The following is a 25,171-nucleotide window of genomic DNA, read 5'->3' on the forward strand; positions in this document are numbered from 1 at the left end:
AATAATAATAATGTGCTATCTAGAACCTAAAAGGTTATTTGGCTGTCCCCATAGGAGAACCCTTTGCAGAACTCGTTTGGTTCCATGTAGAACCCTTTCCACAGAGGGTTCTACATGGAACCAAAAAGGGTTCTACATGGAACCCAAAATGGTTCTACCTGTAAACAAAAAGGGTTCTCCTATGGGGACACCTGAAGAACCCTTTTGGAACCTTTTTTGTAAGAGTGTACTCTCAATCTAATGTTCTATAATGATCATAATTAGTCCATTCCTTTTTCCTGACTGTCATCCTCAGATGCTACAGGTCTAAGAGTAATGTGGCTGAGGTTTGATCTAAGAGACGGCAGAATGACATCACAGAATAGAACACTACATAACAACCATTCATCGAATCTCCTTAGCAACCCCATGTGCCTCGTTGACTTAATGCACGTACCAAAACAACACAACCTCAAAAGGAAAACATAAAGTTATTTGAATTTAAATGTAATTGACTGTAAATATACACTGAGTGTACAAAACATTAAGAACAGCCTCAATTCGTTGGGACATGGACTCTACAAGGTGTCAAAAGTGTTCCACAGAGATGCTGGCCTAGGTTGACTCCTATGCTTCCCACAGTTGTGTCAAGTTGGCTGGATGTCCTTTGGTTGGTGGACCATTCTTGATACACATGGGAAACTGTTGAGCATGAAAAACTGAGCAGCGTTGCAGTTCTTGACACAAAACGGTGCACCTGGCACCTACTACCATACCCCGTTCAAAGGCACTTAAATATTTTGCCTTGCCCATTTACCCTCTGAATGGAACACATACATAATCCATGTCTCAATTGTCTCAAGGCTTAAAAATCCTTCTTTAACCCGTCTCCTCCCCTTCATCTACACTGACTGACATCAATAAGGGATCATAGATTTCAACTGGATTTACCTGGTCAGTCTGTGTCATGGAAAGAGCAGGTGTTCTTAATGTTTTGTCCACTCAGTATACAGCAACAACAAAGCCTACTGTATTGAATGGAACATTTCTGACCATGGTTCATTCAAGTGAGCACTACGTCTGAAGTAACTGTCTTTCTCCAACTGTGAGACAGACTAACAGTACAAGACAGAAGAATACATAGACACGTTCAGTAGTGGACAGAAAACCCTTCCCAGTGACCAGTAAGTTGTGATCTCTAACCTGTACATGGTAGGTTTTCCTGCGCAGCATATTATCCACTCAAGGCAACGCTTCACACAACTAAGAAAACATGTCTTCTGTCGCCAAACCCATTCCAGCGTATATGCTTTCTGTTGTTTGTCTGTGAGCTACAAAGTGCCCTATGCCTCTGTGAGTGTGCGAGTGTCTGCTCGTGTATATGTGTGTGTGGAAGAGGGAGAGACCCAATAGAATGAGGTTCAGAAGGCTGGTTGATGTCCGACACACAGCGACTGTTGTTCACTGGGGGAGAGAGCGGAGAAAGTGGGCGACTACTGCTACACAGAGGGTCAGAAATGTTCCCTCTCCCAAACTCAGAACAGACCTTTCTCTTCACAACCCACAATACAGTGTGAGTGGGGGGGGGGATCCTGTCTTTGTCCGCTCCTTGGAGTCTGGACCGTGTCTCATCCCCCTACATTCCCGTCATACCAGCCGGGTATTGAGGGGCAGACAGAGCAGACAGGGGAAGGTACTGAGGACAAGAGACTGGGTCAGACTGCTGGCCGCTTTCTAGGACACAGCATGCATATACTGTACTGGCACAGTGTGATGGGTCTCACACCTCCCCCACCCTGAGACAGTTCACACTAATGCCACTCAAGCTGAGCTGACTGAACTGAACTGTAAGATGACTCAACAATTTGACTCTGTTGAATTGACTCTGTGAAATGACTCTCAACTAAGTCTATGAACTGATTCTGAACTGACTCTAAGAGATGATTCTATGAGATGACTCTATGAACGGACTCTGAATTGACTCTACAGTATGAACTGAATGTGTGTGAGTACCTGGAACTGCCCCAGCAGGTGTCTAACTCTACAGTATGAACTGAGTGTGAGTACCTCTGTAGCTCAATTGGTAGAGCATGGTGCTGGTAACGCCAGGGTAGTGGGTTCGATCCCCGGGACCACCCATACGTAAAACATGTATGCGCACATGACTGTAAGTCGCTTTGGATAAAAGCGTCTGCTAAATGGCATATTATTATTTATTATTTACCTGGAACTGCCCCAGCAGGTGTCGTACAGCCTCGGGGTCTTCCAGCAGCCTCTCCTTGTGTGATGCGTCCAGCAGGACGTTACAGGTGGTCTCTGCCTCCGTCAGCCAGTTAAGGAACTTCTGCAGATCCAGGTAAAACTGCTGCAGCAGCCTCAGAGCAGCTGACAGAGCCGCCTCACGGTCCCCAACACTACACACAGAAGAGAAACGGGTACACAGAAACTGTTGGTAGCAACGCTACACACACACACAGGTCACAAGTTCAGAGGGCAAACTGGGGTCATACATCAGTGTTATGATGTGGCCTGTCAGGTGAAATTTAGTAGAACTAACAGTGAGTTGACATGAGGGTCAATGTGTGTGCGTGCATTCAGATGTACAATGCATTGTGTGTGTGTTCAGGTATACTGAGAGACAGCATGCTGAAGTGCTTTCAGGAGCATGTGGGACTGATGCAGACTGACTGACTGACTGGTTGACTAACTGGTTGACTGACTAACTGAATGACTAATTGACTGACTGACTGGTTGACTGACTAACTGACTGACTGGTTGACTGACTGGTTGACTGACTAACTGACTGACTGACTGACTGACTGACAGACTAACAGACTGACTGACTAATTGACTGGTTGACTAACTGACTGACTGGTTGACTAACTGGTTGACTAACTGACTAACTGACTGACTGACTGACAGACTGACTGAATGGCTGACTGGTTGACCATCATGGTACTTTTATTAATTGTTTTATTCTGTGTTGTTACAGTACCCACATAATGCATAGTGCATTTAATGTAAAAAAATGTTTATCAAAACCTAAAAACCCCAAAACGTAATTATGACTGACTGACTGACTGACAGACAGACTGACAGACCGACTGACAGACTGACTGAATGGCTGACTGATTGACTGACTAACTAACTGACTGACTGGTTGACTAACTGACTGAATAACTGATTGACTAACTGACTGACTGATAGATTGACAGACCAACTAACTGACTGGTTGACTAACTGACTAACTAACTGGTTGACTAATTGACTGGTTGACTAACTGACTAACTGACTGGTTGACTAACTGACTAACTGACTGGTTGACTAACTAACTGACAGAATACCAGACTGACTGACTGACATACTAATTGACTGACAGACTAACTGACTGACTGACTGACTGACTGACTGACAGGCTGACTGACTAACTGACTGACTGACAGACTGACAGACTGACTGAATAACTGACTAACTGACTGGTTGACAAACTGACTGACTGACTGACAGAATAACAGACTGACTAACCGTTTGTTGACGTGCTCCCAGGTAACGTTCATGGCGTCTGTCATCTGTGTGACCTTGTGTGTGTGGTCAGTGGTGTAAAGGGTTAACAGCTTCCCTGCCAGGTTATTGGTCACGTCCACCTGACCCTGCCACTGGTGCAGCTCCTTCACAAACAGCTGTTGAGACCACAGAAAACAATAATCAGCCATTTGATAACAGTTCTAGATAAAGACAGAACACCACCCTGACGTACAGTAACAACCCTTTAGTGGCCCAGAGGAAGTAGAGACAGAGATCTTCTACAATATACGGCTCTGATTGGAAGTCATCTTACTAGAGGTTTTGTAGTAGCCTAGCAACAACACACCTGACTCAACAAATGAAGGTCCAGGATGGAAGAACATTAATATCAGTTGTTCTCTCTAACTAGACTAGAGGGAGTCATAACAACACAGGGACTGTAACATTATTCCTGGAAACGTTGCTGAGCAGAGTGCTATACTGCCCTTCCAAGCAAAAAGACAGTAACTGCTCATTTGGTCGAAAATGAGTTAATGTCATTTTTGCACCATTAAATACCTGCTTAATCATGTGGACAAGTATCCTGCCTCTATTGTATTGAGGTGTGGAGAAAATGGGGGTCGTGTTAGCAGTAACTGCATAAGGTTACAGTGAAACCAAGGTAGATAAAAGTTTCTCAATTCCACGCTATGAGCAGTTCCTGTATTTTTGCTTGGCAGGGCAGCATAACAGGCCCTGTAGGATATGGTCATATTCAGCCACTCTAGTCCCATTACTGTCTTGGCTGTTCTACTGTCCTGATGAGGAGTCCTCATCTAGTCCTTCTCAGAGAGACGCCTCACAGCTTTACACATATTACCTTTCTGGAATCACCTCCACTCCGTGCTGCACATGCTCAAGTGGATGTGTGTGTGTGTGTGTGTGTGTGTGTGTGTGTGTGTGTGTGAGAGAGAGAGAGAGAGAGAGAGCGAGAGAGAGAGAGAGAGAGAGAGAGAGAGAGAGAGAGAGAGAGAGAGAGGTAGTGTGTGTGTGTGTGTTTGTGTGTGTGTGTGTGTGTATGTGTGTGTGTGAGAGAGAGAGAGAGAGAGAGAGCGAGAGAGAGAGAGAGTGAGAGAGAGAGAGAAAGAGAGAGAGAGAGAGGTAGTGTGTGTGTTTGTGTGTGTGTGTGTGTGTTTGTGTGTGTGCGTATGTGTGTATGTGAGTGTGTGTGTGCGTATGTGTGCATGCGTGTGTGTGTGTGAGTGAGTGAGTGTGTGTGTGTGTATGTGTGTGTGTGAGTGTATGTATGCGTATGTGTGCGTATGTGTGTATGTGAGTGTGTGTGTGCGAGCATGTGTGTGTAACCTTGAGGTCAGTGTTTTGCTTCTTCAGAGCATCCATGGTGTAGGAAATCTCCTGCCACGACTCCAGCTTGTCATTGGCTTGTTTGACGAGAGGTTCCACCTCCTTCCTGGCGTCCAACCAATCAGAGGAGTCCTGCAGCATGTTCTGTAGCTGTTGATGTCTATCAGCCAGTCTGCCCTGTGACTCCTCCCAGTGGGTCTGCAACCTGTCAACTACACACACACACACACACACACACACACACACACACACACACACACACACACACACACACACACACACACTGTTAGAGAGTAGAGTAGGTAGAGAATAGGATGTGTTTGAGATCAACTACAAACTGCCTGATCTACAAATCACCCTGCCTCCAAAATAACTATTCATTATTATTAGTACATCAGTTGGTTTTCTCAGTCATCACCTGAATCAGTTCGTTTTTTCTCAGTCATCACCTGAATCAGTTCGTTTTTTCTCAGTCATCACCTGAATCAGTTCATTTTCTCAGTCATCACCTGAATCAGTTAGTTTTCTCAGTCATCAGCTGAATCAGTTTGTTTTCTCAGTCATCAACTGAATCAGTTCATTTTCTCAGTCATCAACTGAATCAGTTCGTTTTTTCTCAGTCATCACCTGAATCAGTTCGTTTTTTCTCAGTCATCACCTGAATCAGTTCATTTTCTCAGTCATCACCTGAATCAGTTAGTTTTCTCAGTCATCAACTGAATCAGTTCGTTTTCTCAGTCATCAGCTGAATCAGTTGGTTTTTCCCAGTCATCACCTGAATCAGTTCGTTTTCTCAGTCATCAACTGAATCAGTTCGTTTTCTAAGTCATCAGCTGAGCTGAATCAATGTACCCTAGCACGGCCATCCTGATGGGTAGTTTGTGGTCATTAATGTTGTCATTCATGAGTTTGTGTTTAGTAATAACAGTTTGTAGTCCCCTGTAGCTCAGTTGGTAGAGCATGGCGCTTACAACGCCAGGGTTGTGGGTTCGATTCCCACGGGGGACCAGTATGAAAATGTATGCACTCTGGATAAGAGCGTCTGCTAAATGACAAAAATGTAATTGGTGATAGTTTGTAGTCAGATCATGGTCACTGGTGATAGTTTGTAGTCAGATCATGGTCACTGGCGATAGTTTGTAGTCAGATCATGGTCACTGGTGATAGTTTGTGGTCCGTTTGTGGTTAGTAAGTAATGGTTGTGGTTGGCGTACTGCGGTCGGTGATAGCAGCTCGTGTCTCCTGGTTGTTGGTCTTGTTCTTCAGGTTCTGGGCTGCAGTCATCTGACCCTCCAGCTGTGGGCGCCGCCGCTCCATGTCCCCCAGTTCTCCCTACAGAGAGCAAGAGAGAGACAGAACATTTCAATGAATATCTGGATGTCAAGTATTTAAAAGTATTTTACACATGTATTTGACCCAGGTCAGTGCCTGTATCCACAAAGCATCTCAGAGTAGTAGTGCTGATCTGGGATCAGGTCCCCCTGTTCATGTAATCTTATACAGTGCCCTCCACAATTATTGGCACCCCTGTTTAAGATGTGGTCGAGGACTTCCAAAAATCATCATTTTTTTAAAAACAACATAGAACCCAAATGCAAAAAAATAGAAAAATCCAACCTTTTATTTAAGTACATTACTTTGGTGTAAAAAAAATAAATCACACATTTAGAAAAAAAAAAAAACTTGAAATCATGTGTCCCACAATTATTGGCACCCCTGATGTTAATACTTTGTACAACCCCCTTTTGCCAACAAGACAGCACTTAATCTCCTCCTATAACATTTCACAAGACTGGAGAACACAGAGAGAGGGATCTTTGACCATTCTTCTTTGCACAATCTTTCTAGATCATCCAGTGTCCTGGGTCCTCTCTTATGCACTCTCCTCTTTAGCTCACCCCACAGGTTTTCGATTGGGTTGAGGTCTGGGGACTGAGATGGCCATGGGAGGACCTTGAGTTTGTGACTGCTGAACCATTTTTGTGTAGATTTTGCCACATGTTTTGGATCATTATCCTGCTGAAAGACCCAATGACGACCCATCTTCAGCTTTCTGGCAGAGGCCATCAGGTTTTTATTTAAAATGTCCTGGTAGTTCAAAGCGTTCATAATGCCATGCACCCTAACAAGGTTCCCAGGGCCTTTGGAAGAGAAACAGGCCCACAGCATCACAGATCCTCCACCATACTTCACGGTGGGCATGAGGTGCTTTTCAGCATACTCATCTTTTGTTTTACGCCAGACCCACTTAGAGTGTTTGTTGCCAAAAAGCTCAATCTTAGTCTCATCTGACCAAAGCACACGATCCCAGTTGAAGTCCCAGTGCCGCTTAGCAAACTCCAGACGTTTACGTTTGTGAGTGTTAGTGAGAAAAGGCTTTTTCCTTGCATGCCTCCCAAACAGCTTGTTGGCATGTAGAGAGCGTCTGATGGTTGTTTTGGAGACTTTGTGACCCCAAGATGCCACTCTTTGATGCAATTCTGTGACAGTGAGCTTAGGACTTTTTTTTCCTTCTCTTACCATCCTCCTCACTGTGCGTTGTGGCAAGATAAACTTGGGACCTCTTCCAGCCTTGTTTGTCACTGTTCCAGTTGTTTTAAACTTCTTAATGATTCCTCTGACTGTAGATACGGGCAAGTTAGGGCGAGTGGCTATTTTCTTGTAGCCATTGCCTGACTTATGAAGGTCGACACAAATCTGCCTTACTTGAATGGTGTGTTCTCTTGTCTTTGCCATGTTGACAAATGGGTAAGAGAATTAGGCCTCTGTGTCACGTCATATTTATACCCCAGGGAAACAGGAAGTCATGAATTACTAATTAAAAGTTCCTAGATACCCTGACCAACTTTAGCAACTACAGAAAAATATATTTAAAAAAAAATCAATTAAAATTTTCAGCGGAATTGTTATGGGTGCCAATAATTGTGGGACACATGATTTCAAGTATTCTTATTTTTTATGTGTGATTTTTTTTTTTTACCACCAAAGTAATGTACTTAGATAAAATGTTGGATTTTTCTCTTTTTTTGCATTTGGGTTCTATGTTGTTTAAAAAAAAAGGAGAATTTTTGGAAGTCCTCGACCACATCTTAAACAGGGGTGCCAATAATAGTGGAGGGCACTGTACATTATGATCTAAAAGGCCAAATTGATCCTAGATCAGCACTCCTACGCTGAGACTTTATGAATACAGGCCCGGGTCTCAGTGGCTAAATAGTGTCTCTCACACTCTGTGACACACTGGTTGACCCCTGACCTTGGTCTTGCCGATCATGTGGTTGATCTCGTCCAGGTCGGCCACGGTCACCCTCTGTGTCTGTACCATCTGATCCAGCAGGGATAGCCAATCAGAGAGCTCTGCCCAGGCCTTGTTGAACTGAGCCAGGGCTGGAGCGTCTCCCTGGAGGGTCTCAACTGGAGGGCAGCATAATACAATCAGTAGCCATACAGTCACACACACACACACACACACACACACACACACACACACACACACACACACACACACACACACACACACACACACACACACACACACACCCCTCATCTCCTTACTGGTCGTTTTCTGGATCCTCAGAACGGCCAGCCTCTCTCTGTGTACTATCATCTGCCCCTGAATGGCCCTCCAATCATCACTCAGACTGTCGTAATTCTCCTTCTCTGGTTGGCTGGGAGGCGTGTCCTTGTACAGCTCCTGGCCCTTAGCCAACACCCCCTCCACCTCAGGCTTCTTGACCTGGACTTCATCTATGAGCTGAAACATCACAAACCAACCGTTAATCCCTGACAATCCAAAACAATGAAAATACTCTCAATCTCAATTCGTCTTTCAGCGATTCTTCCCATCTTCTCTCCTCCTTTTCCACCAAGCTGGAAGAGAAGTAGGTCTACGGTCCCTCACCATTGACCTTTTTCTACAATGTGTTTTGAGAAGGAGGCGTGGAGAAAGGATGCAAAGATTTAAGGAAAGATTTAGATAGGCCTCGCACTCAGGTTCATGACCTTGGTCCCTATAGACATGGATGGATGGACAAATTGATTGATAGATGGATGGATGATTGATTGATAGTCTACCTTGGGTTCCACGTTGTCTGGGTCTTTCTCCAGGGTGGTCCTGGTGGTTGAGGTCCAGGAGGAGAGGTAAGTCAGCTGGTCCTGGAAGTGAGACAGCTCCTTCAGCAGGCTCTCAATCTGCTTCTGCTTCTCAGGCAGGTCTTTAGACACCTATAGGGAGGAGGGAGAGGAAGGACCCGAGTGTTTTCAATGGTAGAGAGGAGGAAAGCACATCCAGGAATATATAGTATTGAAGGAAAAGATTAACCTAATGTGAACCAGGATACATTCCACTCACACACACAGTTTAAAGGTCTCCTACAGGGAGGAGGGAGAGGACCCGAGTTGGGCTCCATTTTAGTTTCCAATTCAAGAGTTGAATTTCAAGGCCATTTCCAATGGTAGGGAGGAATATACAGTACACTTGATCATACACTAAAAAACTCACCACATGAACCCAACATGAAGCTAAACAATAGACTACTCATACACACAAGTTGAAACACAGACATCCAGTAGTCAATATTCATGTTCAACATCCATGTGATCTTATCCATCTTCAAATAGGACAGTCAGAACCTCCTCTGTAGAAAGGGATACTAACCCTAACCCAGCGTGTGGTGATCATCTTCATTTCTTTCTGTTTGTCAGCAGGGAGGGGTACGGTGCCGGTCCTCGTGTTGATGGTATCCACATTGTTCTGCCTGGTCGGTAGCTCCAACACACGAGCCTGCAAACACACACACACACACACACACACACACACACACACACACACACGTTTGAACATAGACAATCACAAAATACAGATCATAAATTAAATAAAAACGGATCAAGTATGTGGCCAGTGGGACATAGGTGGGTATAGCTTTGGGGGCCTTTAGAACCTGTGTCCCTAGTAATCTAGGATAGGGGACAGACTAGTGAGAGATGTCCTCTGGACAGTAATCTAGGATAGGGGACAGACTAGTGAGAGATGTCCTCTGGACAGTAATCTAGGATAGGGGACAGACTAGTGAGAGATGTCCTCTGGACAGTAATCTAGGATAGGGGACAGACTAGTGAGAGATGTCCTCTGGACAGTAATCTAGGATAGGGGACAGACTAGTGAGAGATGTCCTCTGGACAGTAATCTAGGATAGGGGACAGACTAGTGAGAGATGTCCTCTGGACAGTAATCTAGGATAGGGGACAGACTAGTGAGAGATGTCCTCTGGACAGTAATCTAGGCTAGGGGACAGACTAGTGAGAGATGTCCTCTGGACAGTAATCTAGGATAGGGGACAGACTAGTGAGAGATGTCCTCTGGACAGTAATCTAGGATAGGGGACAGACTAGTGAGAGATGTCCTCTGGACAGTAATCTAGGATAGGGGACAGACTAGTGAGAGATGTCCTCTGGCCCATGTTGACAGTATCATGACATTCTCCAGGGTTAGGGTTAGTTGTTGTTGCTGACAGTATCATGACATTCTCCAGGGTTAGGGTTAGTTGTTGTTGCTGACCATACCGTGACTTTCTCCAGGGTGGCGTTCATCTGGTGGTGGTCTCCAGGCGTCAGGGGGATGGCCACTACCTCCTCAGCCTCATCCAGCCAGGACAGGAACTCCCCCATGTCCTCTTGCAGCTCCAACGCTGCAGTACGCGCCTCTGCAGACCTGACACACACAGGGAACAGTTAGGAGGAATACCGTACACACACACTCATAGAGTACACACACACACACACACATACAGAGTACTCACTCAGGGAACAGTTAAGACACATTTGGTTGGAGCAAAATCCTGTAGCTAATGGACATATAGACGTCCAGAAGGACGGTGTAGACGGACAGGATGTGACGTGCAGACATACACACTGGTACTGCAGACACAAGAGAACACACCTCCTCTTCCTCTCTGCCAGCTCCTGGGTGATATTGACCCAGCGTGTGTTGAGGGTGTTGAGATGTAGTCTGATCTGAGCTCCGTCCTCCTGGGTACTCTGACCAATGATCTCCTTCCCTGCAGCGTTCAGCCCTGCCACCACGCCCCCCTGGGCCCCCACACTCTCCTGCAGCTCCTGACACACCACAGGGTCACAGGGCAAAGGTCATACAACATGTTAATACGATCAGCTACAAGCACCTTTTCATTGTTTCATGGATGATATAGTTGAGCAGGTTTTCTCCCCTTAGCTGGCACAGCATGTTATCATGTTGTCATCCTGTTGTCAACATGTCATGTTTTTATATCTCAATGATTAATTGTTCAATGACCATACTCCCAAGTCCCTGCAAGGACTTTCTGACGGGCCGCCCCCAGGTGGTAAGGGTAGGTAACAACACATCTGCCACACTGATCCTCAACACGGGGGCCCCTCAGGGGTGCGTGCTCAGTCCCCTCCTGTACTCTCTGTTCACCCATGACTGCAGGGCCAGGCACGACTCCAACACCATCATTAAGTTTGCCGACGACACAACAGTGGTAGGCCTGATCACCGACAACGATGAGACAGCCTATAGGGAGGAGGTCAGAGACCTGGCCGTGTGGTGCCAGGACAACAACCTCTCCCTCAACGTGACCAAGACAAAGGAGATGATTGTGGACTACAGGAAAAAAAAGAGGACTGAGCACGCCCCCATTCTCATCGACGGGGCTGTAGTGGAACAGGTTGAGAGCTTCAAGTTCCTTGGTGTCCACATCACCAACAAACTATCATGGTCCAAACACACCAAGATAGTCGTGAAGAGGGCACGACAAAGCCTATTCCCCCTCAGGAGACTGAAAAGATTTGGCATGGGTCCTCAGATCCTCAAAAAATTCTACAGCTGCACCATCGAGAGCATCCTGACTGGTTGCATCACCGCCTGGTATGGCAACTGCTTGGCCTCCGATCTCAAGGCACTACAGAGGGTAGTGCGTACGGCCCAGTACATCACTGGGGCCAAGCTTCCTGCCATCCAGGACCTCTATACCAGGCGGTGTCAGAGGAAGGCCCTCAAAATTGTCAAAGACTCCAGCCACCCTAGTCATAGACTGTTCTCCCTGCTACCGCACGGCAAGCGGTACCGGAGTGCCAAGTCTAGGTCCAAAAGACTTCTCAACAGCTTCTACCCCCAAGCCATAAGACTCCTGAACAGCTAATCATGGCTACCCGGACTATTTGCACTGCCCCCCCACCCCATCCTTTTTACGCTGCTGCTACTCTGTTAATTATTTATGCATAGTCACTTTAACTCTACCCACATGTACATATTACTTCAACTATCTCAACTAGCCGGTGCCCCCGCACATTGACTCTGCACCGGTACCCCCCTGTATATATAGCCTCCCTACTGTTATTTTATTTTACTTCTGCTCTTTTTTCTCAACACTTTTTTTGTTGTTGTTTTATTTTTACTTTTTTTGTTAAAAATAAATGCACTGTTGGTTAAGGGCTGTAAGTAAGCATTTCACTGTAATGTCTGCACCTGTTGTATTCGGCGCATGTGACCAATAAAATTTGATTTGATTTGATTTGATTTGACGTAGTATTACATTAATGTAAATTGGCTTGAATTGAACAGCATAGTGGAGGTCAATGGATCAACCAACAACCAATGAAGAGCCACGATGAGTCATCACGTTCCGCGTCTGTGGCCTTGTCCTTTTCCACGCCAGACAGACGGTATGGAAACACACATTACTGAACATTTGGTTTCTATGGCTCATAGATAGCATGGCCTGTAGAGACGTGATGGCAGTTAGTTAGCAGACTGTCTCCATAGAGAGATGGAGAAAGAGAGTGAGAGAGAGCGAGAGAGAGATATAGAGAGAGACGGAGAAAGAGAGAGAGATAGAGAGAGAGAGAGCGAGAGAGAGAGAGAGAGAGAGAGATGGAGAAAGAGATAGCGAGAGAGCGAGAGATAGAGAGAGAGATAGAGAGAGAGAGATAGATAGATAGAGATAGAGACAGAGATAGAGAGATATATATATATATATAGAGAGAGAGAGACGGAGAAAGAGAGAGAGAGACGGAGAAAGAGAGAGACAGAGACGGAGAGAGAGAGAGAGAGAGAGAGAGAGAGAGAGAGAGAGAGAGAGAGAGAGAGATAGAGATAGAGAGATAGATAGAGAGAGATAGAGACAGAGATAGAGAGAGATATATATATAGAGAGAGAGACGGAGAAAGAGAGAGAGAGACAGAGAGAGAGAGAGAGAGAGAGAGAGAGAGAAATAAAGAAGAAGGACTCCTTAGAGAGAGGCCGCCCATCACCATTTCAAGGAGGTGTGTGTGTGCTTGTGCGTGCATCCTTGCATTCTTGCCTGTGTGTGTGCGTCTACCTCTCTGTGTCCCAGTGAGTGTATGCCTTAGAGACAGCTGGTGTCTTCAAAGCCAAGCTGCTTCACACACAGAACAGCTTAGATCTGCCCTGCCCATCAAGACCAGTTAGGCCACACCCATCCCAACACTGGCACATGACTGCCACTAAAGACACTGCTGTCCCCTCTGCCCTCCTCTAAACAGATGGACTGTGTGTGATGATCACAGTACTCCAAAAGTGGACTGGACAAGTTAACATCTGATCACACACACAGGTACTGCACACACACACACACACACACACACACTGATTGGTGGACCACAAGGACCTCTGAACCTATGGCTGTTCTGATTGGTGGAGCCGTAGGGCTTTAACGAGCACAGCAGTGTAATCCCATAATCCCATTCTCTGCTATGGCCTTCATCAACACGCTGTGGCGTGAGGCGTATTCAGGCTGCTCGGACCACTGGGTTACTATGGAGACAGACGAAACACACACACTCTCGCACCTGGACGCAAGCAGAGACAGTGGGCTTGTCTCTCTTTTTGAACATAAAGTTTCCCCTTTCTGAACATAATAGTATAATTCCACTTCATCTATCTGTTGAGTTGTTGGATGTGCTTGTGTTCCTGTTGAACAGTAGTTACCTTAAGGTGTGGTCTGGCCCCAGCAGGGTCTGTCTTCGCCTGCTTCAGAGTGGTCTCCGCACCACTCAACCAATCACCAACCACCTTCTGGTCCGCTACGAACTTCAGCCACTTAGCATTGGACACCTCCCAGCGCCTGCTCACACACACATGCACGCACAAACGAGCATGCACGTGCAGACACACACACACAGAAACAACTGTGAGACACCACTGAGAACAGTCAATGTGAGAAACAGTGAGACAGTGAGAGAAAGAGAGGTGACAATAGAACCAGCAGGATAGCTGAGGTGACAATGGAGTGAAAACTACACTGTGCTGATAGTCCTGATGTCATAAGTCTGTGTTAAGTGCATTTACACTAGTGGTGATGATGTCACTGTAGCTTGTCCAAGTCTACTTAGTTAGTTAGTCTAGTGGTGATTATGTTACTGTAGCTTGTCCAAGTCTACTTAGTTAGTCTAGTACATTTACATTTACGTCATTTAGCAGACGCTCTTATCCAGAGAGTGCATACATTATTTTTATATTTTCATACTGGCCCCCCGTGGGAATCGAACCCACAACCCTGGCGTTGCAAACGCCATGCTCTACCAACTGAGCTACATCCCTGCCGGCCATTCCCTCCCCTACCCTGGACGACGCTGGGCCAATTGTGCGCCGCCCCATGGGTCTCCCGGTCGTGGCTGGCTACGACAGAGCCTGGATAATCACCACTAGTAGTGATGATGTCACTGTAGCTGGTCCAAGTCTACTTAGTTAGTTAGTCTAGTGGTGATTATGTCACTGTAGCTTGTCCAAGTACTTAGTTAGTTAGTCTAGTGGTGATTATGTCACTGTAGCTTGTCCAAGTACTTAGTTAGTTAGTCTAGTGGTGATGATGTTACTGTAGCTTGTCCAAGTCTACTTAGTTAGTTAGTCTAGTAGTGATGATGTTACTGTAGCTTGAACCTGGTATCTCCCCATGAGGAGGGTTGGCCAGCCCTGGTCTTCTAGTTAAACAGCTTGAACCTGGTATCTCCCCATGAGGAGGGTTGGCCAGCCCTGGTCTCCTAGTTAAACAGCTTGAACCTGGTATCTCCCCATGAGGAGGGTTGGCCAGCCCTGGTCTCCTAGTTAAACAGCTTGAACCTGGTATCTCCCCATGAGGAGGGTTGGCCAGCCCTGGTCTCCTAGTTAAACAGCTTGAACCTGGTATCTCCCCATGAGGAGGGTTGGCCAGCCCTGGTCTTCTAGTTAAACAGCTTGAACCTGGTGTCTCCCCATGAGGAGGGTTGGCCAGCCCTGGTCTCCTAGTTAAACAGCTTGAACCTGGTGTCTCCCCATGAGGAGGGTTGGCCAGCCCTGGTCTCCTAGTTAAACAGCTTGAACCTGGTGTCTCCCCATGAGGAGGGTTGGCCAGCCCTGGTCTCCTAGTTAAACAGCTTGAACCTGGTGTCTCCCCATGAGGAGGGTTGGCCAGCCCTGGTCTCCTAGTTAAACAGCTTGAACCTGGTGTCTCCCCATGAGGAGGGTTGGCCAGCCCTGGTCTCCTAGTTAAACAGCTTGAACCTGGTGTCTCCCCATGAGGAGGGTTGGCCAGCCCTGGTCTCCTAGTTAAACAGCTTGAACCTGGTGTCTCCCCATGAGGAGGGTTGGCCAGCCCTGGTCTCCTAGTTAAACAGCTTGAACCTGGTGTCTCCCCATGAGGAGGGTTGGCCAGCCCTGGTCTCCTAGTTAAACAGCTTGAACCTGGTGTCTCCCCATGAGGAGGGTTGGCCAGCCCTGGTCTCCTAGTTAAACAGCTTGAACCTGGTGTCTCCCCATGAGGAGGGTTGGCCAGCCCTGGTCTAGTTTGTCCCAACCAGTTGACACAGTTCTTCCTGTTCAGAGTTAGTAACCCCAGTGTGTCCCCAATAGATTCCCATTATTTCTAGTACGTACCTGAGCCTGTCAAGGTACAGCTTGTTGACTTTGTCCCAGTTGGTGTTGAGCAGCAGAGCTGTCTCCTGGACCCTGGTGCTCTCTGCTGGAGTAGCGATGGCCACCACCTCCTCTCTCCTGGCTAGAGCGCCCTCTACAGGGGGGCGGAGGTTCTTCAGATTCACCTTCACCTCCTGAGACACAGGGACATAGGCAGATACACACACACATTAACCACACACAAACACACACATTAACCACACACACAAACACACACATTAACCACACACAAACACACACACAAACACACATTAACCACACACACATACACACACACATATTAACCACACAAACACACACAAACACACACACACACACACATTAACCACACACACATGTACATATACATGGACAGGCACACACAAAGACAGTTGTGTTGAACAGATTGAAACCTACAGTATGAAACACACACGTGCACTCACACATGCACGCACACACACACGCACGCACACACACACACACACACACACACAAACACACACGCACACACGCACACACACACGCACACTGACCTGAAGGCACTGTCCCTGCTGGGGTAGGTTGTAGAAGACGGCCTGCCAGTACTCAGGAGAGTTCAGCTGGAAGTCTGTCTCAGAGACAGAACGCAGCAGGGTCTGCAGCTCTGACAGGTACTCCTACACACACACACACACACACATACACACACACACACATATACACACACGCTCAATTATAACTAAATAATAACCCCTAACTCATTCAGAACAACACAAACTATACAATATAAACAACACTAAACACAAAGCTATATATTACTATTAGATCCATATTAGTTGATATTGCTACTGGGGTCAGGAGTTGTTCTTGTACATGGTCAGGAAAACCTCCTGGCCCTACCACTACATACTTTAGATATCTTCACAGAGGGGGTTGGCTACCTACCACTACATACTGTAGATACCTTCACAGAGGGGGTAGGCTACCTACCACTACATACTGTAGATACCTTCACAGAGGGGGTAGGCTACCTACCACTACATACTGTAGATACCTTCACAGAGGGGGTTGGCTACCTACCACTACATACTGTAGATACCTTCACAGAGGGTTCAGTCAAGACAGTGTTTGTTGTTATTGCTGTGCTGTGCTCTAGTACACACACTTCTCTAATCCCTCACTATCTCTTTACCTTTATTTCTCTTTAAAAATATAGATATTTTCATCCAGTTTTTACAATCATTTCTGCACATTAACATAAAATGCGGTTGCACAGTAATTCATAACTCGTTTTCCTGTCCTTAAGTGTTCTTCTTAGTTACTTCGATGACTCGTACGAGCCACTTTATCTGTGAATATCACATTGTTACACAGAACCTCTTTTTTAATGAATGTTTTTAACAATTTTTAATCCTTTGGAAAATGTCCACTTCCATGGCAGCTATATAACTTGTATAATGAAATTCACAACCTTGTCCCGATATTGATTCAGCTGTCATGTTGTAAAAACAGATATGGGATCAAATGGATAAACATGCAGAGGTTAGATTGAGAGTATTGAACCTTTAAATATCAGTAAATATTGAAGAAAATGTTGAATTAGAGAGAGAGGAGGACAGACAACCTGATATAATGTAAACGTAGAAATGCGCGTAAATATTGAAGAACAGGGAGAAAGGTGATTGAGGACACTGGTGTCGGTAAAGTTCATTTAGAGTCTGACAGACAGAGCAGAAGATAGTTTAATGAGCCAGTCAGTAGTGTACAATACGTCCTATCATAAACACAGTTAGTTACTCAGTCTAGCTCACTGGCTTATGACCGATTCAAAAGTGTATTTGTCATATGCACAGAACACAGCGAGGTGTAAAAGGTACAGTTAAATGCTTGATTGTGTCCCTGTGTTTGTCTGTTTGCTGTATGTATATATTTTGTGCATTGCTCTTAATTGAACCCAGTGGAAGTCATCCAACAATCTCATCATACACATATTACACTGGTACCCAGACTTCACAACAGCACTTCAACTCACCTTGTGGCCCAAATACAACAACATTATAACCATCTCACCTCTTATGTCGGCCCGTTTGTTAATGATCAGAAATCGATCAAGTTGTGATTTCAGAGGCACAAAGACGTGCGTTGTATGTTAGAGCATGTCAGAGTTAGCCTGGTTCCAACCAGTTGGCAATACAGCACCAACAGATCTAGAACTACGCTCTGGCAGAGTAGGTTCAGTCATGAGGATAGAGTGACCAGTAGTCATCCATGGGTCAATACCGTGTAAACACAGTGGGATTTCACAGTAAATACTTGGTCATTTATGTACCGTGAAATTAAACAGCAACCATAACATTCATGTGTGTTTATTGATCATATTTTATGCCTTGCCAAATATGACTTTGCATTGTGTTCTTTTCTTTTCTTCTTTTTTTATTTTTACCCCTTTTTCTCCCCAATTTCGTGATATCCAATTGGTAGTTACAGTCTTGTCCCATCGCTGCAACTCTGCAACGGACTTGGGAGAGGTGAAGGTCGAGAGCCACGCGTCCTCCGAAACACGACCGTGTCAGCGTGCATGCGCCCGGCCCACCACAGGAGTCACTAGAGCGCGATGGGACAAGGACATCCCGGCCGGACAAACCATCCCCTAACCCAGACGCTGGGCCAATTGTGTGTCGCCTCATGGGTCTCCTGGTCACGGCCGGCTGCGACATAGCCTGGGATCTAGCCCGGGATCAACATTATATGTGGTTTTGTGTTGTTTTGTGGTCTACTGATGCTTGGGACGGATGTTTTAAAAACAGCCAAACGTCCCTATGATCCAACACTCATGACTAAACATACTCTTCCACACCAAATCAATCTTTAATTCGTCATCCCTGCCACACAGGCAGGTATTCATGTGGGTGGAGTCCTGTGTGAACAGTTGAGTATGGTGCGTTTTCATTGGGTGACAGGGTGACTAGATACATACATGGGGGTCATTGATTGGTTGTGACTCCAGACAGGGGTCAGGTGACTGTGATTGACAGGACATGTGGGGGTGATGTGCGGCAGGAAACCAGAAACAGAACACAACAGAACAGCAAATCAGAGGCCAGGTGTGTAACATGCTGCTTTTTCACACACGGAGGGAAGGATGGAAGGATGAACACCTGGATGATGCAACTGAGGAGGAAAACTAGAAAACACCCCTTTCTTCCTCCCCACAGTAATACTGTCTGAAGGCTACATGTCATCATCCTCACGTTTCTACTGTTGGCTACCTGTACATGTCATCATCCTCATGTATCTACTGTCTGAAGGCTACATGTCATCATCCTCATGTATCTACTGTCTGAAGGCTACATGTCATCATCCTCATGTATCTACTGTCTGAAGGCTACATGTCATCATCCTCATGTATCTACTGTCTGAAGGCTACATGTCATCATCCTCATGTATCTACTGTCTGAAGGCTACATGTCATCATCCTCATGTATCTACTGTCTGAAGGCTACATGTCATCATCCTCATGTATCTACTGTCTGAAGGCTACATGTCATCATCCTCATGTATCTACTGTTCGCTACCTGTACATGTCATCGAGTTGGCTTGGCTCTGGGGCCTTCAATAACTTGTTAACAGACCCTTGTTGAGAGACCTGCTGACTGACTGGACTAGAATATACCTGCTGACTGACTGGACTAGAATATACCTGCTGTCTGACTGGGCTAGAATATACCTGCTGTCTGACTGGGCTAGAATATACCTGCTGACTGACTGGACTAGAATATACCTGCTGACTGACTGGGCTAGAATATACCTGCTGTCTGACTGGGCTAGAATATACCTGCTGTCTGACTGGGCTAGAATATACCTGCTGTCTGACTGGGCTAGAATATACCTGCTGTCTGACTGGGCTAGAATATACCTGCTGTCTGACTGGGCTAGAATATACCTGCTGACTGACTGGACTAGAATATACCTGCTGACTGACTGGACTAGAATATACCTGCTGTCTGACTGGGCTAGAATATACCTGCTGACTGACTGGACTAGAATATACCTGCTGTCTGACTGGGCTAGAATATACCTGCTGTCTGACTGGGCTAGAATATACCTGCTGACTGACTGGACTAGAATATACCTGCTGTCTGACTGGGCTAGAATATACCTGCTGTCTGACTGGGCTAGAATATACCTGCTGACTGACTGGACTAGAATATACCTGCTGTCTGACTGGGCTAGAATATACCTGCTGTCTGACTGGGCTAGAATATACCTGCTGACTGACTGGACTAGAATATACCTGCTGTCTGACTGGGCTAGAATATACCTGCTGTCTGACTGGGCTAGAATATACCTGCTGACTGACTGGGCTAGAATATACCTGCTGTCTGACTGGGCTAGAATATACCTGCTGTCTGACTGGGCTAGAATATACCTGCTGTCTGACTGGGCTAGAATATACCTGCTGACTGACTGGACTAGAATATACCTGCTGACTGACTGGACTAGAATATACCTGCTGTCTGACTGGGCTAGAATATACCTGCTGACTGACTGGGCTAGAATATACCTGCTGTCTGACTGGACTAGATTAGACAGGTTGACTAAATCATCTCAACGTCTGGCGTTTGCATCACGCTCATTCAGGAGCCCTTTATTTAAAGTTGATTGATAATCACTGATTGATATTCATTGACTGATATTAGTTGATTGATATTTGTCTTTCCTATTTGATTAATGGATTAGTGACTTCACTGACAGCTCAATCCCACGGTTAGCCTACTGGTTAGAGGCAGCAGGTTATAGTTAGTAGTTGGTACTTTAGTAGCTAGCAGGCAGGGGTAAATTGGCATCAGGGTTGGGGTCAATTCCATTTCAATTCCAGTCAATTCAGAAAGTAAAACAAATTCCAATTCCAAATGTTCCTCATTGAAAAGCATTGAAGAGAATTTGGAAATTGGAATTTCCGTGTACTTCCTGAATTGAACAGGATTTAAATGGAATTAAACCCAACCCTGGTTGGCACGGGACAAGTTGGCACGGGGCAGGGGGAACTCACACTTTGTCGGCGGTAGGGGGTGAATTTAGCCTGCACCTCCTGCCAGCGTGTGTTGAGCTGGAGGAGGCGGGGCTGCACCAGCGAGGCCGCCCCTGCGTCTGACAGCTCTTTGGCCAATCCCTGCACCTCTTTCAGATCCTCACTCTTCTCATCGAACTCTGAGCCAATCTCCTGGTGGACGGGACAAAACCAGCCTGAGTCACACCCAGGGGGAAAACACACACACACACACACACACACACACACACACACACACACACACACACACACACACACACACACACACACACACACACACACACACACACCTTGGAGGAAACCCAGTTAGCAGACCAGCCATACAGGGGAGAAACCAAAGCAACCAGACACACATGGGAGAGATCTCACTCACACACATAAGGAAAACACAAACTCTTCCACTCTTCCACGCAGGGCAGTGATCATTCAGGTACCCTCAGAAAGAGGAGAAACCATCTACTCTTTCCAGTTAGATCAGGGAAATGAAGAGAGAGAAGATTCACAATAAGAGTCCCTTTTTATTAGATCAGGGAAATGAAGAGAGAGAAGATTCACAATAAGAGTCTGTCTGTCTTCTTCTGGTATAGGTTTTAATAAATGTGTACAACCCCTCCCTTAGAGGGCAGGGCAGAAAAGAAGCGGTGAAATGAGTGGACAGAGACAGAAAGACAGACAGACTGAAAGACAGACTGGAAGACAGAGAGACAGAAAGAAAGACTGGAAGACAGACAGACGGAAAGACAGACAGACACTGGAAGACAGAGAGACAGACAGATGGACTGGAAGACAGACAGAGAGACAGACAGACATCTAGTTCTGGTAGTTTCAGGTACAGGTGAGAATGACAGGTGACTCTCAAGAGGAGTTCAGTTTAGCGGAATGTCATTTTGATCACCTGGAACAAAGACACACACTGTCAGATTACACTCAGAGAAATACATACTTAAACACAAAGGAAAAGACAGAGACAGAAAGAAAGGAGAAAAGAGAGACAGAAAGAGAGAGACAGAAAGAGAGAAGACAGAGAGAGAAAGAAAGAGAGAGACAGAAAGAGAGAAGAGAGAGAAAGACAGAAAGAGAGAGACAGAAAGAGAGAGACAGACACAGAAAGAGAGAGACAGAAAGAGAGACAGAAAGAGAGATAGGGAGAGACAGAAAGAGAGATAGGGAGAGACAGAGACAGAAAGAGAGATAGGGAGAGACAGAGACAGAAAGAGAGATAGGGAGAGACAGAGACAGAAAGAGAGATAGGGAGAGACAGAGACAGAAAGAGAGATAGGGAGAGACAGAAAGAGAGATAGGGAGAGACAGAGACAGAAAGAGAGATAGGGAGAGACAGAGACAGAAAGAGAGATAGGGAGAGACAGAGACAGAAAGAGAGATAGGGAGAGACAGAAAGAGAGATAGGGAGAGACAGAAAGAGAGATAGGGAGAGACAGAGACAGAAAGAGAGATAGTGAGAGACAGAGACAGAAAGAGAGATAGGGAGAGACAGAGACAGAAAGAGAGATAGGGAGAGACAGAGACAGAAAGAGAGATAGGGAGAGACAGAGACAGAAAGAGAGATAGGGAGAGACAGAGACAGAAAGAGAGATAGGGAGAGACAGAGACAGAAAGAGAGATAGGGAGAGACAGAGACAGAAAGAGAGATAGGGAGAGACAGAGATAGAAAGAGAGATAGGGAGAGACAGAGACAGAAAGAGAGATAGGGAGAGACAGAGATAGAAAGAGAGATAGGGAGAGACAGAGACAGCAAGAGAGATAGGGAGAGACAGAGACAGAAAGAGAGATAGGGAGAGACAGAGACAGAAAGAGAGATAGGGAGAGACAGAGACAGAAAGAGAGATAGGGAGAGACAGAGATAGAAAGAGAGATAGGGAGAGACAGAGACAGAAAGAGAGATAGGGAGAGACAGAGATAGAAAGAGAGATAGGGAGAGACAGAGATAGAAAGAGAGATAGGGAGAGACAGAAAGAGAGATAGGGAGAGACAGAGACAGACAGCTAGATCAGAGTGAGATATAAAGACAGAGACAGAGATAGGGTGAGACAGGGTTTCACCTTAACCCTCTGTTCCTCTACTGGGTCAGGTAATTCAGCCACGCTCCTCTCAATGTCGTCCAGCCACTGGAGCAGGTCATCAGTCTTCCTACGGTACTGGTACCACTGGGGGGCTATCGCCAGGGCCTTCCTCCTCCTCACACCACGTAGGTCCTACACACACACACACACACACACACACACACACACACACACACACACACACACACACACACACACACACACACACACACACACACACACACACACACACACACACAATCAGTTGAAGTAATGACAGAATGGTACATAATGATGTTTCTGTCATTGTTGTCATTTCTCCAAGACTCTAGGAGTGTGTATGTATATATATCTATAGTGTGTACTGCACCATGACAGTGTTGTATTTGGTGTTGAGCTGATTGTGTTTGATTCTGATCTCTTCTTTCTTGTCCTGGTCTGGAACTCTCCTCTGTAGCTTCTGTCCTTTCAGCAGCAGCTCCTTCACTGCCCCCTCCTCACAGTTCTACAACAGAGAGAGAGAGGGGGGGGGGGAGAGAGATGGGGAGAGGGAGAGATGGGGAGAGGGAGAGTGTGAGAGAGAGATGAGGGAGAGAGAGAGGGGGGAGAGAGAGGGAGAGAGAGAGAAAGAGAGAGAGAGAGAGTGTGAGAGAGAGAAAGAGAGAGAGAGATGGGGAGAGGGAGAGAGAGTGTATTGGTATTTGTGTGAGAGAGAAAGAAAGAGAGAGAGAGAGAGAGAGAGAGAGAGAGAGAGAGAGAGAGAGAGAGAGAGAGAGAGATGGGGGAGAGAGAGAGTATGAGAGAGAGAAAGAGGGAGAGAGAGTGTAAGAGAGAGAAAGAGAGAGAGGGAGAGAAAGAGAGAGCGAGAGAGAGAGAGAGGGAAAGAGAGAGAGAAAGAGAGATATGTACAGTGGGGGAAAAAAATATTTAGTCAGCCACCAATTGTGCAAGTTCTCCCACTTAAAAAGATGAGAGAGGCCTGTAATTTTCATCATAGGTACACGTCAACTATGACAGACAAAATGAGAAAAAAAATCCAGAAAATCACATTGTAGGATTTTTAATGAATTTATTAGCAAATTATGGTGGAAAATAAGTATTTGGTCAATAACAAAAGTTTCTCAATACTTTGTTATATACCCTTTGTTGGCAATGACACAGGTCAAACGTTTTCTGTAAGTCTTCACAAGGTTTTCACACACTGTTGCTGGTATTTTGGCCCATTCCTCCATGCAGATCTCCTCTAGAGCAGTGATGTTTTGGGGCTGTCGCTGGGCAACACGGACTTTCAACTCCCTCCAAAGATTTTCTATGGGGTTGAGATCTGGAGACTGGCTAGGCCACTCCAGGACCTTGAAATGCTTCTTACGAAGCCACTCCTTCGTTGCCCGGGCGGTGTGTTTGGGATCATTGTCATGCTGAAAGACCCAGCCACGTTTCATCTTCAATGCCCTTGCTGATGGAAGGAGGTTTTCACTCAAAATCTCACGATACATGGCCCCATTCATTCTTTCCTTTACACGGATCAGTCGTCCTGGTCCCTTTGCAGAAAAACAGCCCCAAAGCATGATGTTTCCACCCCCATGCTTCACAGTAGGTATGGTGTTCTTTGGATGCAACTCAGCATTCTTTGTCCTCCAAACACGACGAGTTGAGTTTTTACCAAAAAGTTCTATTTTGGTTTCATCTGACCATATGACATTCTCCCAATCCTCTTCTGGATCATCCAAATGCACTCTAGCAAACTTCAGACGGGCCTGGACATGTACTGGCTTAAGCAGGGGGACACGTCTAGCACTGCAGGATTTGAGTCCCTGGCGGCGTAGTGTGTTACTGATGGTAGGCTTTGTTACTTTGGTCCCAGCTCTCTGCAGGTCATTCACTAGGTCCCCCCGTGTGGTTCTGGGATTTTTGCTCACCGTTCTTGTGATCATTTTTGACCCCACGGGGTGAGATCTTATGTGGAGCCCCAGATCGAGGGAGATTATCAGTGGTCTTGTATGTCTTCCATTTCCTAATAATTGCTCCCACAGTTGATTTCTTCAAACCAAGCTGCTTACCTATTGCAGATTCAGTCTTCCCAGCCTGGTGCAGGTCTACAATTTTGTTTCTGGTGTCCTTTGACAGCTCTTTGGTCTTGGCAATAGTGGAGTTTGGAGTGTGACTGTTTGAGGTTGTGGACAGGTGTCTTTTATACTGATAACAAGTTCAAACAGGTGCCATTAATACAGGTAACGAGTGGAGGACAGAGGAGCCTCTTAAAGAAGAAGTTACAGGTCTGTGAGA

The 25,171-nt window shown here is 46.0% G+C and overlaps 1 protein-coding gene and 1 non-coding gene across 8 annotated transcripts in view; one reads left to right on the plus strand and one right to left on the minus strand.

Annotated features, from left to right (window-relative positions):
• The window catches only part of dmd (dystrophin), a 278,483-nt gene that overhangs the window by 60,227 nt on the left and 193,085 nt on the right, over positions 1 to 25,171 (minus strand). For 6 of the 7 annotated variants that reach the window (XM_045209630.1, XM_045209633.1, XM_045209631.1 and 3 more), the window contains exons 39-54: positions 23,256 to 23,390; positions 22,886 to 23,038; positions 20,808 to 20,978; positions 16,309 to 16,431; positions 15,758 to 15,930; positions 13,835 to 13,970; positions 10,787 to 10,962; positions 10,411 to 10,558; positions 9,506 to 9,631; positions 8,923 to 9,072; positions 8,404 to 8,602; positions 8,105 to 8,262; positions 6,063 to 6,180; positions 4,849 to 5,060; positions 3,505 to 3,659; positions 2,204 to 2,393 (exon numbers count right to left, since the gene is read on the minus strand). In XM_045209630.1, the coding sequence (XP_045065565.1) occupies positions 2,204 to 2,393; positions 3,505 to 3,659; positions 4,849 to 5,060; positions 6,063 to 6,180; positions 8,105 to 8,262; positions 8,404 to 8,602; positions 8,923 to 9,072; positions 9,506 to 9,631; positions 10,411 to 10,558; positions 10,787 to 10,962; positions 13,835 to 13,970; positions 15,758 to 15,930; positions 16,309 to 16,431; positions 20,808 to 20,978; positions 22,886 to 23,038; positions 23,256 to 23,390 (2,523 nt within the window). Of the gene's footprint in view, positions 1 to 1,182; positions 1,291 to 2,203; positions 2,394 to 3,504; positions 3,660 to 4,848; positions 5,061 to 6,062; positions 6,181 to 8,104; positions 8,263 to 8,403; positions 8,603 to 8,922; positions 9,073 to 9,505; positions 9,632 to 10,410; positions 10,559 to 10,786; positions 10,963 to 13,834; positions 13,971 to 15,757; positions 15,931 to 16,308; positions 16,432 to 20,807; positions 20,979 to 22,885; positions 23,039 to 23,255; positions 23,391 to 25,171 lie in introns of those variants that run through there. The other variant, XM_045209637.1, reaches the window with a different exon arrangement.
• trnav-uac lies at positions 5,783 to 5,856 on the plus strand. The gene has a single exon. It is a non-coding gene; the product is annotated as a tRNA-Val (tRNA).

Source organism: Coregonus clupeaformis, chromosome 30 (assembly GCF_020615455.1).
Source record: "Coregonus clupeaformis isolate EN_2021a chromosome 30, ASM2061545v1, whole genome shotgun sequence".
Classification (NCBI taxonomy): domain Eukaryota; kingdom Metazoa; phylum Chordata; class Actinopteri; order Salmoniformes; family Salmonidae; genus Coregonus; species Coregonus clupeaformis.